Below are 18,035 nucleotides of genomic sequence, written 5' to 3' on the forward strand. Positions count from 1 at the left end.
TTTACTTTAATTGTTGTCTGGTTTTAATATTGCATGAATTGATTCATCTGTGTTTCATTGTCGGCCCTGTTTGTTTTGGGGCAGTGCCTGGAATATCACTGGCAGATAAGTGCTGGACAAATAGAAGGTATTTTTCTTGCTCAGCCAAAGATGAGGAGTGACCAAGCTGTGCCTCAATCCGAGAGGATCCTGAGCAGCATCTGCCCCCAGTTCTCAGGGTCCTGGTGTAATACTCACCACCAAACTCTCACCCATGAGGAGGACTGTCCTTCCTTGGATCCACCATGCAGATGCATTTTGCTGTATGCCCAGAGCTACTGAAGTCAAAACCATGTCGGGGCTGTCCTGGATGCATCCCTGCTGCCTTGGGCAGAGTCCTGGGTGCCCCTTGGACAAGCCATGGGCATTAGGTGGCACCAGACACTGCCAGAGCAGTAGTTCAGACCCAGCCTGCCAAGATGCTCTGCTCTCACTATCACCACCCTCATCAGAACAAAGACACAGAGCAGGGGACTGGGAGCAGGACAGCATCATCCTGCCAGCCCTGGGAACATTTTTTCACACTGCTCCTCTACCTCATCTTGTGCTGGTGGGTCTCAGAGATACCTGAGCCCTATGGCTGGGGCTCTGGCTGAATGCAATTGGTCGGGTGTCTGCTTTCTTTCATGCTGAGGAGCTGGAGAGAGCCAGAGCATCCTCAGGATCACAGCAAGGGGCAGCCAGGCTTTGGGGCAGGATCTGGGGGGAACCCTGCCTTTTCCAAGGGTCTAGGGCAGCCCCAGCACTGTTCTGTGCACCCCAGCTGCATTCCAAGCCTGATCTCCATCAGCTTTCTGCATGAGCCCAGCCGGAGCCTGGAGAAGGCATTTCTCCCCGTGCAGCTCCCAGGCTCCGGAGAGAAGCTCAGCGTCTCCCTCTAACGATGGGCACACACCTGCAGCCGTGATCTGCTCTTTGGGCTCCTGGCCCCTCGTCACCCTGCAGCCCCCCGTGCCTCCCCACAGCTCCCACTGCCCCACCAGGACAGCAACAAACCCCACCAGGGGAAGATGGGCTTTTCCCTGGCTTCTTTTTCCTTTTCTTTAAACTCAGTAAATTCTCCCAGCTCTGTTGCTCATGAGTCTCCAGTGAGGTGAGAAGAGCAAATTTTGCTGCATATCAGAAAAGGTCAGTATGGAATGAGGAGGAAATTCTAATTCCTGTGTTCTGGGGTACACAGCAAAGCCCTGGAGCTGCTTCCCTGCAGACAGAGCTTAGGGTCACAGACTCCTGACTCACAGGCAGAGAGGGAAGATGTTCAGCCTAGCATGGAGGGATTTAGGGCTGTAGACATCTCCTGAGCATCCCCAGGAAGGACTGGAGGGACCAAACTCACAGGTTCAGGTGTGGGAAGAGTCAGAAGAGCAGTGAGTTAAAATAACAGTCTCTAATTTATTACCAGCACAGAAGCAGGCAGGAGGATGCCCAGCCAGGGAGCACCATGACCTGCCTCCACATCCCAGTGCCCCAGGGGGTTTGGGGTGCTGCTGTTTTTGGACCCCCATGACCCACAGCCCTACCCTCATCACTTGAGGTGGAATGTGGGGAGGTGACAGCATCCACCCTGGCCAAAAATCCTGATTTACACATGGATTTTCCTTATCTGCCCACAGGGGCAGTCTGTAGCTCTGTATGGGAGAGTTTGGGAGATGGGGACCTGACAGCAAACACTTTTACTGTAATGATGGTGAAGGTCATCAGGAAGGTGCCTGGCTTTGGTGGCACCATCGCCAGCTCTTGGCAGGAGGTCAGAACAGGAACCTGCCAATGTCTGGATGAGCAGAGCTCTGCAGAGCTGGTGGGAGCATGGAGCAGAGCAGGACCGGGCATGGGAGCAGGGGAGGACCTGGCACCCAGTGTTCCCCCAGCCCCACAACCCCACAGCAGCACCCCTGCCTGCTGCTCCCAGCCCTGCACGGGCTCCCCTGCCTGCCTGTGGATGAAGGATGAGCTCTTGGCACAGCTTCCTCCCGGCCATGGCACCCTCCTGGTGCATCCAACCTGCTTTTACTTGCAGATTTTCCAGCTCTGATGACTCAGCTCCCTTTTTAACTCACCAAGTGGAGCTGGCTGCTGGGGTCTTGGCCCCGCTTTGAATTTTTTGGCTGGTTGTATCATCGTATTTGCGACCGATAACGTCACCTCCCTGGCCACTGGAAGGCAGCCCAGTCTGATGAGGAAACCAAAGCTGCCTAAATAAGCTCCGAGGCATGGACACGAGTTGCTGGGTGCTGGGATGTTGCCCAAGTGCATAATGTTTCAGTGTCCTGCACACGGCTCCGAGCTGTCCCTGGAATCACTGCATTGCCTTTCTCCACAGTGCTGAGCCCTGCCTTTTGCCATCTCCTTTTTTCCATCTCTTTCCCTGTGAACTGTCAGGCTCAGGTGGATGGAAGTTCATCATCTGTCCCAGCAGCTGGTTTGCTGATTTTCCTCCAGCCAAGAGCCATGTCTGCTGGAAGAAACCTTCCATCCCTGCACAGGAATGTGTTCCTTTAAAAGAAAGAGAAGGAAGAAGCAGGAGAGGAGCCCTGGAGTGTCTGGGAAGCTGTCTCTTCTTATTCCAAGCGTGTGGCTCAGGTCTCGTATCGGCGATGCACAGCCCATCCCAGCGGAGCTCGGTTCACAGTGTTGGTGCAATCTGCCAAACAGACGGATCAGCTAGGAGACATTTCCAAAAGAAGCTGGAACAAGGTGGGAGAGGAAGGAATAAACAGCCTGCAGGGTGGCACGTCGCAGCTCACCCACTACCATCCCCAGAGAATCTCCTCCCTTCCATGCAGAGAGCCACTGACGGATTTTGGGCTGCGTGTGGCAGCCTGTCCCTGTGCATCACAACTCCCCCCTGTGCTCCCTGAACGGCCCCACAACCCATCCCTGTGTGCCACTGATGGATTTTGGGCTGCGTGTGGCAGCCTGTCCCTGTGCATCACAACTCTCCCCTGTGCTCCCTGAACGGCCCCACAACCCATCCCTGTGTGCCACAGCCAGCTGTGGGCTGCCCCGTAGGCCCTACCTTGGCTGAGCAGCTGCAGGTTCCGCACCTCCTCGCGCACCTGGAGCTGCAGGACCTGCTGCAGGAGCTCCTGGCGCTGCGCCTCCAGCGCGATCCCCATGCGCTGCAGCTTCTCCCCGTTCAGCCGCAGCAGCGCCCGGCCTGCAGACACAGGATGGCTCAGTGCCCCACCAGCACAAAGAGTGGGGGATGAGCCCAGGAAAGGGCAGCACAAAGGGGAACCCATCAGCATGGAGGAAGGAGGAGGGAGCGCTCTCTCACTGCCTGCAGTTGTGCGTGGAGGGATGGGATGAGAGGGAATGACTGGCAGAGGATAGGGTTAAACTGGATGCTGGGAAGAAATTCATCCCTGTGAGGGTGGAGAGGCTCTGTCACACGTTACCCAGAGAAGCTGCGGCTGCCCCACTCCTGGAAGTGTCCAAGACCAGGCTGGACAAGGCTTAGAGAAACCTGTTCTAGCAGAGGCTGTCCCTGCCCATGGCAAGGGTGTGGAATGAGATGAGCTTTCAGGTCCCTTCCATTCTGGTTTGTGACCTCCCTTTCAGAGAGCGCTGGGTGGCAGCTCATGTCCCCAGCCTCTGCCAGGTATCAGCAGCACAATCCTGCAACCCATCCCCGCAGGCAGCAGCTTTTTATTCTCTGCTCCACCTCCCAGATGAGGAGATGTTTTCTGAGCACAGAGTCCCCACACAGGGCTGCTCATCCCGGGGCAATGAATGGCGGTGCCCATCACAACGCATTAGTGCTCCAGTCCCCACCGAGCCACTTCCCTCCAGTCTGGGGCTATTACAGGAGGGATTTTAAACCAGCTTTTGTCCTTGCTTTACAGCATACACTCACTAATGCTGCCTTTGTTGCCTGAGCAAGGGCTGGCTGAGCTTTTGCATTAGGATTTCTCATCCCCCCCAGGCAGCTCCTGCCCTCACTTCCCTGCCACCGTCCCCTGGCCCTGGCAGAGCTCAGTCTGGCCTTGCACACATTGAAGTTGGACTGGAATGATGCTCTTACACAGAGGTCAAAGCCACTGTCCACAAGGAGCAAAGGGGAGGGAGCAGATCCTAGAGGTGAGTCTGCTTGAAGGACTTGACTGGGAGTTGGATTTGGACCTGGACAAAGACCTTTGAAACTTGGACTCCAACTGGGCAGAGATTTTTCTCTTATGCAAAAATTTTCAGTATTGAAAAAGCTTTTATAATAGTATTATTATATTAAGCTAGGTGATGAGAAGACCTTTCCCTGTCTCATAAACCAATTTAATCATTCTAAAGAACCTCCAGCCTGTCCTGGAGCTCACCCTGGTGGCAGATGCCTCCTGCCCAGCCTGGGTCAGTGCCACTGTGTCCCCTGTTCTCACCCTGGCTGCATCTCATGGGGAGAGGGGATAGAAATGAAGGGTACATCCATCTTATGAACCACCAAGGTCCCAACAGCCTTTCCCAGGAGCACACTCTCTGCACAGTCCAGAGGACACTCTGTACCTGTGATGGCGTGGTGGGAGAACGCCTCCACGTAGATGAGATAGTTGTGTGGGCAGTGCTTCTTCAGCCATTTGCACACATCCTGCTGGGTCCACAGCACCACTGGCTTGACCAGGCTGCCCAGCGTGGGGCTGGTGTGGTAGATGCCATAATGGTCACAGCCACGGACCTGAGGGGAGTGGGAGGGGAGAGTGTTAGTGGGATTCAACCCTGGGAGGAGGAAAACAGAAATCAGTCCATGGGGATGGGGGAGATGCTGGTTGGCTGCACAGGATTGTGGTGACTCTGCAGACTTTGGCTCCACACCCTCTGGAGTCTCTGGGCTCACCCTGAAATCAGAGGAACCAGTAAAGGGGGCACGGAGAGTGGGGATGGGAGGTTGAGTTGGTTGTTCTGCCATGTATAGACCCAACACTTTAAACTTCCCAGCCCTCCTGCTGCAGACAAGAGACCCAACTCCCCTCCCCTATGCATCTCCCAGCCCAGCAGAGCATTGCACAGGCTCAGGAGATGTCCTGGGGTCCTCGGGGTCCCCACCTCACCAGGCAGAGATGGGCATTTGCTGGAAGCTCTCAGTGGGGATGAAGCCAGTGGGATCCTGGAGGAGAGTAGGAACTGGTGCAAAGCCATTCCCACCAGATGTTGGTGCTGGTGCAAACTCATCCCCACCAGAATTCCCCGGGAAAGCAGCCAGCAGCCAGCTGGTGCCCTGGAGTAGGAAGGACTCTCCCTGTCAACCTCCTTCAACCCTGAGCTGACTGGTCACAACAAGGTCCTGCAGCCTTGCAGGTGTCCAAGGCCACCTCTCAATCCTGCAGCTGTTCCTGGGGTGCTGCTATGCTCAGAGACACCCAGGATAAAGCAGGGCCACAGTCCCCAGCACCCCAGTGTGCCCTGGCCACCTCCACCACCTGCTGAGCTATGCCACTCACAGTACCAAGCTATGCCCACAGGGAGAGGGGGCTTCTCTGACAGCATCCCTCCACCCCACCTTCCCTTCCTCCAGCTGTCTGCTGCACTGGCCAGTCTCACTCTGAGCCACCCAGTCTCACCCTGAGCCACTTGGCAGCTCCATTTTCTCTCCCCTATCACAGCTACTCTGGCCTCACAAGGTTGTTGCAGCCTGGACTTATCTGACACAGAGCAAATCACTCATCTTGAGCTGTGGCTGCACAGGGAGCAGGCCTGCCTCTCCTAGGGAATCTTCCATGTTGAGCTGTGGCTGCACAGGGAGCAAGCCTGCTTCTCCTAGGGAATCTTCCAGGTTGGCTGGGAAATGGGAGGGAGGATGCAGGAATCTCCCTTTCCCTGCTTTTAGCACCCAGGAGAGATTGGTGAGCTCTCCACTGCTGGTGATGTTGAGACTCCATCCTTGAGCAGCACCGGCAAACATCACTGCTCCAAAGCTTGTGCCCAAGCTGCTGGGACTGTCCTGGGCTGGATCACAGCAAATTGGGGTGGAAAAGGCGTCCCTGCTTCCCACAGCACAAGGGGACTGGACTGCCAGGGCTCACCCATGCCCCAGGCACGGCAGGGACAGGGCAGGAACAGCAGCTGATGCACAACACACGGGCACGGCAAAGGTCGGCAGCGTGTGGCCCACGGTGTGCCAACACCGACCTCTGCCGTGAACGCTGGCTAATTAAGCATGTCTAATAGAGGAGCAGGATAATTAGTGTAAGAGGGACTCCAGACATCCTGCAGTCACTGAAACTAATGACACATTCCTGAGAGATGCTGCAGAGGAGGCAGTGGAGGGCAGCTGGGCTGGATGTGCTCCCTGCCCCGTGCCGGGCACTGCCATGGAGCATGGCCAGCCTGGTGGGGCTGCTGCCTGTGCCCAGGGGAGCCTTTGAGCTTGGAAAAGAACTGATCCTCAAGCAGGTCTCGTTGGGAACATCCAAGCAAGAGGGAATAAGGCAAAGTTGGGAGGCTGTGCGTTAATAAGCAAGGAGTCCGTTTCCAAAGCAGATGGAAAATCCAAGAGACATGGCACAGGATTCCGTTTCTGAGCCAAACCCTCACCTTTGGGGGACACCCCGGCAGCTGCCCGGCTCCAGCAGACGCATCCCGGGAGTCGCCTGCCTGCGGGAGCAGCCCCAGCCCAACGCGCCCAGCTGCGCGGCTCCTTCACACTCGGCTGAGCGCGCCCGAGAGTGTGCCGTGGGGAGGAGGAGGAGGAGGAGGCGGCGATTTGCTCTGGATTCACTAACGAGCGATGATGAGAAGCGGAGGGGCTGGGGGGAATAACATCCAGCTTCCCGGGAGCTTACCGCGGGCTTCCCACAGCTATTATCCAAGTAACCCTCCGAGGCACGGGGGAAGAGGTGACAAACAGCCGGCAATTTCCCTGGGCACGCACACGGCTGCACGCACAGCCCTGCGCCGGCACCGTCCCAGCATCCCCAAACCCCCGCTGCCTGCTCGGCGTGCATTCCCCCTCCCCACGGAGGGTCCCCGAGTGAGCCCCTGCACTCCCCAGAGGGGCAGGGGAGGTGTAAAGGGATCATGGGTTTGTTTTCCAGCCGGCTGAGCCGCGCTGTCTCTCCGATAAACTCTCAGCCGTGAATATCGAGCGCCGGTGTGGAGGAGAGCAGGCAGGAAGGCTGGGAGGCTGCTCTGGCAGGAAGGCAGGAGGTGGCAGGGGGAACCGGGGGCACTGCGAGGAGCAACTTGCATCACTTCCCTTCACTCCGGCATTTTCCTTTGCTTATGGCAAATTAAAAGCCTTTCACTAAATCCTCCTGGGCAGCACATAGAGGTGGAGGAGGGAGAATCATGATAAGCCACAGCTGGAGGGTGGCTGGTGTGTCCCCATGCAGGAGCCACCTGGAGGTGATGAGACAGTGCCACCAGCACATGGGACATTGTCTGCCCTGGACCGGCTGCTCCTGAGAGCATCACAACCATATGCATCCCTGTGGGGTCCCTGCTCCCTTCTGAAGCCAAAGCAGAACGGAGGCCCTGTGATACAAAAGCATCTCCATGCTGGCAGCTGGAAGCCAGGCAGTTGGATTTCCCCTCTTTTCTTTCCAGCATTCACTGTCTGGATGTGCCACTCTGAACCTGACTCCCAGGGTGTTATGGAGGAGCTGGGAAGCACCAGGAGCCACCTGCAGGGCTGATATTCCTTCCTCTGTCTGTGCAGCAGTGAATGGAGGGAAACCTTTGGCTCACAGCCTCCACAGTACAATAAAGTTTCAAATTTCAGGAAGACAATGGTCCAAATCTGGCTAAGAGACACACACAAGCGATTTTAAGGTATTATAAGGAATTTGGTTGTGGCATATTTAATGCAAAATGGTTTTAAGTCCCATCTGCAGGTGGGAGGGCAGGTAATGCACAGAGGGGAGCTGACACAGAGAGCTCACCCCCGCACAGCACGAGGCCTGATGGAAACACATGATGATGTTTACCTGTCACTATAACTAAACACCCAGCAACCACGAGAACTTCCAGCAAAACAAGACCTGATCCCGCAGGGAAAGAGGGGATGCTCCTGCAGGGGGTCTGGCACACACTGTACTCCCTGGGCACGCCCTGGGTGGGTGTGGGTACCTGCAGGGGGTATGGCACACACTGTGCTCCCTGGGCATGCCCTGGGTGGGTGTGGGTACCTGCAGGGGGTCTGGCACACACTGTGCTCCCTGGGCACGCCCATGGGGTCTGGGGTACCTGCAGGGGGTCTGGCACACACTGTGCTCCCTGGGCACACCTGTGGGGTCTGGGGTACCTGCAGGGGGTGTGGCACACACTGTGCTCCCTGGGCACACCCTGGGTGGGTGTGGGTACCTGCAGGGGGTCTGGCACACACTGTGCTCCCTGGGCACACCTGTGGGGTCTGGGGTACCTGCAGGGGGTCTGGCACACACTGTGCTCCCTGGGCACGCCCGTGGGGTCTGGGGTACCTGCGAGCCCTCAGTGCCCGGCTGCCGCAGGAGTTTGACGGTGCGCCCGGTGCCGTCGGGGCGCTGGCTGCGGCCGTCGTGCCAGGTGAGGCTGCTGCCCGCGGCGCGCTGCAGGCGGTAGCTGAGGTTCTCGGCCGACACCGTGTGCTCCAGGAGGCTGCGGCAGAAGCTGAAGTGAGCAGAGGCGGCAGCGGCGGCTGCAGAGGGAAGGGGGGTGAGAGACGGCCATGGTGCCCATCCACCCCATGCCGGGGCACACAAAAGTGCCTTTTCTACCCTTTTGCTACTCAGGCTGTGGGCCCTTCTCTCCAAAATCTCCCCGTTCCTGCCTTCCTTCCCCATTGCCAAGAAGGAAATCCACCAGCCCAGGAACTGCCAGCTGGCGCTGGGATCCAGCAGGCACCCGACAAGATGTTTGCCCACACAAACCCCTCATGAGCAACGTTTGTTTTGACACCTGCCAGCCGAGCAGACGCAGGACCTGCAGCTGATCCCCAACACGTGGTGAGAACCTCCTGCTTGTCACTGCCACCCTGCTGGGACAGGGACCAGGAGAAGGCCCAGGGCAGCTGCTTCCCATGGTCCAGGCTGACAGCAAACAGCCACCACCGAGGGAAGGGGAGCGGAGAAACCCTCCCTGGGCAGCCTGGTGGAGAAGGGAATGCAGGCTGGTCCCCCAGCACAGACCATGGGTGCCTGGGGACAGCTACTGTGCACTCCAGTGATGGCCAAACACACACCAGCCCTTCGATAATGACCACGAAGAGACATTTACCCACAACGAGTGCTTTTTGTCCCTTATTCACAGAATCATAGGATATTCTGAGTTGGAAGGGACCCACAAAGATCATCAAAGTCCAATTCCTTGTGTTTTAACAAGCTGGGGGTGTTGGGGTTACAATGAGGCTGCAAAGCTTTCCTTTGAGGGGGGCTGAAGGGACCCAGCTGCCACAGGAGGAGGGTGAGTGGGTATTAGGGGCTCACGCTCTGTCTGCTCCGGATAAAAGCCAGACAGCTTGACATAAGCAGCTCTGATCTGCAGAAGCAAAGACTGGAGCATCCCCCAGCTCACCTGCTCCCACCACGGGGAGCCAGGCAAGTCATGAACCACCTCGAAGAGCAGAGCAGCACCCAAAGGTGACTCACTTCCAGGACAAACCACCCTGGGAGAGCAGGAGGGCTGGAGAAATCCTGATGCAGCTCATTTTCCTAATTAGCAGGTTTTAAGAGGGAAGAGGTTTCAAAGAGACCATTCAAGTACACCTTTATGCAACAGGAGAACAACTGGCCAAAAAAAGTCAACATAGAGCAAAAAAGGGTTGTCCCAGGATACCCAGACCACATCACCCAGTGTTGTTTCTTAAACACACCCAGCAGGAAGCATTGCCATGGGGAAACTGAGGCAGGGAACCTGTGTGATGGCTGGGGAAGTGATTTGAGAGAAAACAAGGTAGAGGGAGATGCATGGAGAGGCTCAGTGGGGAACAGAGGCAGGACTGGTAGGGGTGGTCTCTGCACCTGTCCTGAGTGACTTCCAACAGTCTCAGACACCCTGGGCCTGTTGGGTGAGGACCAGAGTGGGCTGTGCTCCATCCAGCCAAGGATGGCTGAGATGCCACCATCCTGTCCCTATCACCCTGAGCACGGCAGCTCTGCTGGGATACCACTGAGCTGGAACCTGCCCATGCCACTGGGTGCTGTGGCAGATAGAACCCTGGCAGGTCTGGAGGGGCTGCTGCCAGAGTTGTGTCCTTCAGCTGTGCCAGGGCTTCCCCAGGACTTGCTACAGAGGGATCTGGCCATCAGCAGGACCCAAATCCATAGGGAGCTATGGAGCAGCTGCCTCCAGCAGCAGGACATGGGCATCTCTGCTCCTGCAGCAAACTCTGCTGGAGGCAACACCAGGAGCGGGAGCAGATGGGAAAGAGGGGTGAAAGTGGAAAGGAAAAATGAACCAGGAAGAAAGGCAGCCCCAGGAGCTTTGGGGGCATGGCTGTCCATTGGAGCAGGCAGTGGCTGCCCTGCAGCCCAGAGGCCCTGGCTCCAGCAGCTCCTGCACAGTCTCAGTTTCCCCAGCCCAGCCCTTGCATCCCAACTTTCCAATCAACTGGCAGCACCCGACATGGGACGGTAGGGAGGGTGAGCAGGGCATGTGGGAGCGTTTTGGAGCAAGGAAAGGATGGGGACAGAGGAGCCCCGTGTCAGGACAGCCCTGGGCTGACTCCATGCAGGGACATGGGGGTGACATCCAGCACGGGCTCTCCTTTCCGTGCCCTGCACAGGGAGTAGCCACAGCATCCCCAGCAGCAAGCAGCCGCCCTCCATCCCCTCCGCCCCTCTCCGCTGAGCCGGAGGCTGTGCCCTCCGGCCAGGAACGCTCATGCAGCATCTCCCCCCAGGCCCGCCGGCCCCACAGCCCCCCGGCCATGCCCTGAAGACGCCTCACCTGGCTCGGGTGGTCCCTGCGAGCTGCGGATGGTGGAGACGCAGCAGAGGGATGGCCGGCCCTGCTGCATCTCGGCGGGAGGAGGGATGCGCGTGAGCGCTCGGCACCGCTGTCACGAGTGCGGCTCCATCCCTGCCTCTCCTCATACCTCGTCCACACCTGACTGATTCCCCCGAGCGCCTCCCTCCCGCTGCCTCTGAGCCCCGGCTGCACGCTCATCCCAGCTCCGGGCGGCCAGAGCCGCTCTCACACGGACAGGGGGGGAATGACACCGACACCCCCTCCCCGCTGCCCCGTGGGCGTTTGATCCGGGCGATGCTCGGGCTTTCCTCCCGTGCTCCCGCCTAATTCCGCGGCAGGGCCAGCTGGCACCGGGGTGGGCAGGGAGCCTGGGGGGCTGCTGCAGGGGACACTGCGCCCACCGGGCACCAAAGGGCACAAGCGAGCCGTGGCACGAGTGTGGCAGCACCGGGGGCACCGCTGGCTTAGGGCGGCCGGGTGAAGGAGGAAAGGGAAGAAGGAGCGTGGTGAGGAACAGCCTTAAGGGGAAGGGGCTGCAGGGCTCGGTGCGGGCTGCACCTGCTCCCGGCAGAGCTCTGATGGCCATGGTCGTGTTGGGGTCCCGGCCGAAGTGGGGCTCCCACAGAGCAGAGGCTGTGCTGGATCCTGACACGGGAATGCAGGAACCTCCGGGCTGGCTGAGCCCGAGCTGGAGTGGGGAGGGGAGAGCTCAGCTCAGCTCCCCAAACAGCCACTGTGACCCCACTACCGCAAGTCTCTGCCTGCTGGTCTCGGGTCCCTGTGCCCCTCTGCCTGCCCCCGTGAGTGACACCCCACTGCCTGCTCGCCGCCGGGGAATCGCTGCCGGCTTGTTTCCATGGCTCTTTGATCCATTTTGGGCACCTCTCCAGCCTCGCAGGAGGGGGAGGCCAGGTCCGGGTCACCGCAGGGGGACCAGCAGCGGTGGGACAGGGACAGCCACGGCTCCGTCCCCTCCCCAGGCACGGCGCTGCTCCCGCTCCCATTCCCTCTCCAGACACTTTTATGGCTGGTGAAACGTGAGCGCTGGAGAGGCTCGGAGCAGCAGCAGCTGCTGGTGGGGACAGGGACGGGAAACCTGCCGGGGCTGGGCACCTCGGGGCAGGATGTGGCAGCATTCCCCGGCAAAAGCATTTCCGTGTGGGTGCCGAGCTGCCCCGGGCTGATCACTACCAGCAAAGCGGCGGCCAGGGGACTTCCCGCCGATGCTTCCTGCTCGCAGGTGACCAGGACCTGCCCAGGGGACACGGTGGCAGAGAGCCAAGCTGCAGGAGGAGCAGGCAGGGGCACAGGGGAGCCTGGGCAGGCAGAGACTCCTGTTCTGTCCTCTGCCATCACTTCTCATCACGGCCTCAGGAACATCCCCGTGTCTTTGATGCCATCGTGGCTGTCCCACAGACCTGCCCTGCAGATGGGGCCGTGTCTGCAGGCAGCTGCGGTGGGGGCAGACAGGCTTCCCGGGGTCAGACAGGCTTCCCGGGATTAATGGCAGAATCTTGAGACAAGCTCCTCAAGGAATGAAATCACTCTTGGCTTGCCTGGCTGCCTGTGTGTGATGACCCTTAAGGGTGGGTCCTCACACGGCATTTGGGAGGGAAAGAGATGTGTAACACCAAATAAAACGAGGGATTTACTTATAATAGGAGGTGGATTTGGGGAGCTGGTCATCTTTCTTGTGATCCTGCAGGCAGGTGAAGGAAGGGTGGATGGGAGCAGAAGTCTCTGAGGGCTCCTAGGACTCTCTGAGGACCCAGGGAATTTGCTCAGTTCAGGGAGCAGCTTTGTGAAGAACTCATCCTGCTTTTAGTGGCATGAACCATGAGCTCAGCTGGCATTGCCATTGCCCTGGTCCCCTCTGCCCCTTCCATGTGGCTTCACCCTGGTGCAGGAGCCGGTGGAGCCTCCAGGAATGATCACTCCAGTGATGCTCTCTGGAATCCCCCAACACATCCCATCTTTGAAGTTGTGCCTATAGGATGGACCAGGTCCTGTCCTGAGCTATTCCCAAAGATCTGAGGAAGATGAAACCAGACCCAAAGAGGACTGGCACCCCCTCCAGCCTCTCCAGCTTCCCCTGGAGTGTACTTGGCTCAGGCCCTGGGTGTGGTGAGTGTCACCCCAGCGCTTCCCTCTGAATTCTCAGCTTGCAGAGATAAGAGCCCCGGCCAGAGCTCAGGCTGGTGGCTGCCCACTGCTGGTGCCTCCCGAGGACAGAGGAGGAAGGGAACAAAAGGCAAATGTCCTTTCTGTCCTCCCTGTGCAGCAGGATGGGTGCCCTGGGCACACGCTGATAGTGTTTGGGGGGAATGTTCATGCCTTTAGGATATCTGTGCTCCTAAGACTGCCAGGGGTACTGCCAGGAGGTCCCTGAACACCCCTTGACTGAGGACTTCTGTAGGGTTGGACAGTGTGAGAGTGTGGGGTGAGGGCAGTGGGCAGGACTCCAGGTTCTCCTGGCAGGTGTGGGAGCCCACAGGCACGGACACCCCTGCCTGCAGTGAGCCCCCTTCCACCTTGACATGCTCTTCCTGGGGGTCCTGCCCTGCTCCAGCACCCCCAGGCCTGCCTGCCCTGTCCTCACACCTGCATCCCTTTGCTCTATCCAAATTTTCCAGCACATTTCATTGGCACACCACAATTCCAAGGGTAGGGCACGGGGACAGCCTCTCCCCGGAATGGGGCAGTAAAGGGGAATGTGGAGGGACTGACTCCCCGGATGGAGAGGACAGCGCTGGGGACGGAGGGCAGGCAGACCCCGCGATGGAGGGGGCAGCACCGGGGGAGGGACGAAGAGCAGACCCCCGGCACGGAGGGGGCAGCACCGGGGGACGAAGGACGGACAGAGCCCCAGGATGGAGGGGGCAGCATCGGGGGGAGATGGAGGGCGGCCCCCGGGGTGGAGTGGACGGCCAGGTCCGTGCCCGCCGCGTTGGCGGCTGAGGGAAGCGCGTCCCGCCGCGCACCTGAGCCCCCCCGCCCGCGCCCGGTACCTTCCATGTCCTTGGGCCGGCCGCAGCTCATCCTCCGGCAGCGGCGCCGCGCTCGGGCGGGGACGGAGCCCCGCGCCCCCCGCGCCGCCGGCGGCACCGGGCGCTCCCGCCCGCCCCGCCCCGGTGTCCGCGCCGGGGGCGGCGCCGCCATCCGCCACCCCCGGGGGCTCCGCCCGCCGCCGGCCCCGCGCTGCCGCCCGCCGCGAGCATCCCCGAGCATCCCCCCGCTCCTGCAGCACCCCCCGATCCCTGCCCCGGGCGTCATCCCCGCTGTCGCTCTCCAGCTGGGGGAGCGGGTCCCTGGGGACAGCAGGGTGCAGTGGGCACCATGGACAGGGTTTTGGTCATGTTTGCAGTGGGTACAGAGCGGAAAACATCTGCTTGTTCCTTCCACCCCAAATGTCTCTGGTGTCCCCGATCTCCAGCTCCCTGGATGGGGGAGGCAGAGGAAGGTGCTCACCCCCGTGGGTGCTGCATGAGCTCTGGTGGGCATGAGTGGGTACCCACCGAACCTCACTGGGGCTTGGCACACCAGCATGGAGCTAAAGGGTGTCACCAGCACCCATCACTACCCCAGGTGACAATCCCACAGGTATTTTTTTAGGTGCCTGCATTCAGCTGTCACCCCTGACCCAGCCAGGGACTGTCACTGCCCTGCAGCACCAAGGGAGCAGGGCCTGGCTGTGCACCCTGTGTTCATCCTGCCCCGGGCTGGGAGAGGGCTGGGAGCACCTCTGGCTGCCCAGAGCAAGGACAAGCAGATACCTGGGCTGTGATACTCCACCTTGCCAAGGGTCCCCTGTCACAGGCTCACTGCAGCACAGAGCAGCATCCTCACCCCTGTTTTAAGAGGAAGAACATTCAGCTTAAGCACACTGAGTGAGGATCACTGCCCTGTGGGCTGGGAAGGTGCAGCAGGTGGCAGTGACCTTGCACAGCCTGGGGCAGGGTTTGTGTGCCTGCTCATCAGCCTTGCATAGCTACGGCATAAAACCCTCTTGGATCGGGGCTGTGCAGCTGTGTGTGTGAGAGTGCAGCACTTGCCAAAACTAAATTCAGCTCCCCAAATCAATAGGAGCTTTCCAAAATTTTGGATGCTCAATCAGGAGCTGCTCTGGATGAGGCTCAAGCCCCTGACAAGGCTGGATGCTGGCTCAGCTCTGTGCTGGGAGCTGGCCAGGGCTGACACGTTCAGCCAGCCAACCATGCTGCCAGGCAGGGAGCAGGGACACCGAGTCACAAACCGTGTGTTTAGCAGGGACATCAGGCCCCAAACCCTGTCTGCAGCCTCCAAAAATCCTTTGAGAATTCCTGGGGGGAGTTGGCATTCCTCCTCTGGCTTCAAGAGAGCGGGCAGGGCAATGCTGCTTGTTGCAGGCAGATAAAGAAAGAACGTGTTCTCCATCCCTTTGAATTTCCATTTCTCCCTCAGCCTTTGTCTGCACACAGAGCTTTTGAGCCATGGCAGAAATTTTCCAAGAGAAATATGGTTAAAAAGGGGCCTTGGCAGGAAAAGGCTGATGTCGCTTGAGAAATGTGTGCAGATTACACCAAGCTGTTATTAAAAATAAGTGCTGTGCTGCTTTCAGCCTTTGCTTTCTGTGATTTTTCTGGTAGCAATTGCACTTCTCCAGTAAAGGGTTCACATGTCCAGGGGATGGAATTTGTTTCCTCCTCATCTGCAAATGAGCCTGGTGCCAGCCCAGTATCCCAATGCCTGGGGATACCCTGGTAGGGTTTGGGTGCCTGGGCAAGTTCAGACTGCTCATCCATCTGAAATTCCAAAGGATTTTCAGAAAAACCTTGAGCTTGAGGCTGTATAGGAAGGGCTGGGGAGGTGGTGCGGTCCCCACACCTGCTTCATGCTCCAGCCATCCTTGGTTTTACAGCATCCAGCTTCACTCTTGGGCTCACTCAATCCCTCCCATGATGGAGCATCTTTTAAACAGCCCCAGCAACTCTGCTTTGGGTTTGGTCTGACTTTGGGTCTTTTAATGCCTAGTTAAGGACTTCCACAGTTAAACAGGAGTCAAACAGCAGGACTTTAACAGTTTTTTAGCGAAAGCCCTAAACTAAGACACAGCTTGGGGCACTCAAAGCACTCAAAGCCAGGGCTCCATTTCCCAAGGCAGTGATGATGTGGGAAGGGGCCAAGCTGGGGACAGTGGCTGCAGTGATCTCTAGACCAACAGGCTTCCCCTGCACATGCACATGGATTTGGGTAGGGAGAGCACCAGTGTTCCCGTGGGTCCCACCCCTCCCCAGCACCCGGCTCTGCAGAGGGTGTGAGGCTGGGATGATTCAGCACGTTCGTTTTTCAGAGAATAAAGGAAGTAATTAAACATCAGCTTTCCTCCCGCCGCGCCCCGCGAGGATGAGAGGGAGGAGATGAAAAGCCTTCAGACGGAAGTTATTTGTCCAAGGAGAAAAGTGGCTAATTTCTCTGGTGCTTTGCTTGTCTGCTCGTTAATGAAAACCGCTCATCAGCAGGAAAAGGGAGCACCCAGCGAGGGGGAGGAACCAGAACCACACATCCACCAGTGGCTGGGCACGTGGTCTTGGTGGCCTTGGGACATCCTGCTCTGTTGGGATGTCACCTCTACAAAGCCTCCCATGGCACCCAACCACAGGCCTGGGGGCTGGGAATGCAGCTGGGTATTGGGGACCCCCCCTGACTGCAGCCCCGTGGGCTGGGAACAGACACTCCCAAGTTAAACACCATGGAAAGGTTTTCCTAAATCCCAACACCCCTCCCCTACCTGCCTCCCTAAAATTTTTTGTGCAAAGACTTCAAAATGAATTTGTTGAGGCCCTTGCAGGGAGATAGAATCGAAAACAGCTTCGTGCTGAAGCCTCCTGCCTGGTGCAGGCTGATGGATGGTGCTTATCTCAACCAGGCATGGAAATGTTTAGTGTTATGAAAATCTCTCCCTGAAAAGAATTTATTTTCATGCTGATAATAAAAGAACCAAAGCTCAGCATTGGAGGGTGGGGATGCTGCAGGTCACATCAGGCTCTGGCTTACGGAGCCCAGGAGGAACCTGTGCTGTCCTCTGGCCCCTGGCTGGGCAGGTGACCCTCTTGTCACTCACAGCGTGACATCCACACCTTCCCAAGGTTCATGATTCACTGGCAGGGGACATCCAAGGCATTGCTCCCTCTTTGCTGCTCTCTGGCACACAGAGAGGGATTGAAACAATGAAAACTCTTCCATTTGGAGGTTTATATAGATATATTTCTAATTGGATTTTGGCACGTCACGGTTATTTTCAAGGCAGTCTGTAATTATTTGAGAGCCTGATCACCTCCTTTCCCTCAAAACAGAGGACTGGCTTTTTTCTTTTTAATATTGCTTCCCCAAGTGAAATTGTGAATTTGCAACTTAATCCAATCAGAAGACACACATGATGTAACTCTGCAAGGACACAGCAGGACAGCAGGATCCACCTCTGCCAGGTTCCTAATCGATTCCCAGCAAGGGCAAAACACGTAAGAATAATTTTTAATTTTTTTTTTTTGTATTAAAAACAAAAAAAAAAGGAAGTGTTTTAAGAAGATCATGGGTAGGTCCTTGATGGGGTGGGGAGGTTTTGCTGGTCCTGCAGTAGCTCAGCCCACCCTGTGCTGAGACTGCCTCGTGTCCAGCTGCAACTCTGCAGCAGCTGAACTCTCTGGCTTTTTCTGTCCCAAGTGAAACCTGATGAAATTCCCACTAATTACAGCGTTTTATTTTTACATGTGTTGTAATTTTTTGGGGCCAAAATAATTTCATCCAGCTCCCCCTGCTCTCCATTAGGGAACTGAAGCTCGGGCAGGACAGATCCTCCCATCCTCACCAGGGCTCCCCCCAGGCTGGGCTCTGCCACCATCCCAGTGCTGCACTTGTTATTCCAGTGCCCAGAATGAGCACAAATGAAAACCATTATCCAAGCAGAGTCTTCCAGCATCTCACAGCTAATGACCATACACCACCCTGCTGCATCTTAACAGCCTCAAGTTCTTATTTTCCCCAAGCCCGATTTCAGGGCTCTGGGCTGCATTCAATTGCTACTGAATCCGATTTATTATTTACATTGCAAGGTACAGCCTGGCATGAATTGATTTGCCGTGCTCTGATTG

The 18,035-nt window shown here is 57.6% G+C and overlaps 1 protein-coding gene across 4 annotated transcripts; it reads right to left on the reverse strand.

Annotated features, from left to right (window-relative positions):
• Positions 1 to 1,411: 1,411 nt before the first annotated feature.
• On the reverse strand, positions 1,412 to 13,910 carry SAMD10 (sterile alpha motif domain containing 10). Of its 4 annotated transcripts, XM_071446610.1 has the most exons (5): positions 10,888 to 13,902; positions 8,442 to 8,638; positions 4,534 to 4,702; positions 3,056 to 3,196; positions 1,412 to 2,680 (listed from the first exon to the last, which is right to left on the reverse strand). In XM_071446610.1, exons 1-5 carry the CDS (start codon positions 10,955 to 10,957, stop codon positions 2,616 to 2,618), a joined length of 642 nt encoding a protein of 213 aa, XP_071302711.1. In that variant the 5' UTR covers positions 10,958 to 13,902; the 3' UTR covers positions 1,412 to 2,615. The 4 variants fall into 4 exon arrangements, with proteins under 4 accessions (XP_071302711.1, XP_071302709.1, XP_071302710.1 ...); XM_071446608.1 differs by lacking the exon at positions 10,888 to 13,902 and having other exon boundaries at positions 8,442 to 10,800; XM_071446609.1 differs by lacking the exon at positions 10,888 to 13,902 and having other exon boundaries at positions 1,412 to 2,723; positions 8,442 to 10,796.
• Positions 13,911 to 18,035: the final 4,125 nt, after the last annotated feature.

The sequence above is a fragment of the Agelaius tricolor genome, unplaced genomic scaffold (assembly GCF_023055355.1).
Source record: "Agelaius tricolor isolate 1412-34295 unplaced genomic scaffold, bAgeTri1.0.p SCAF_23, whole genome shotgun sequence".
Taxonomy (NCBI): Eukaryota; Metazoa; Chordata; class Aves; order Passeriformes; family Icteridae; genus Agelaius; species Agelaius tricolor.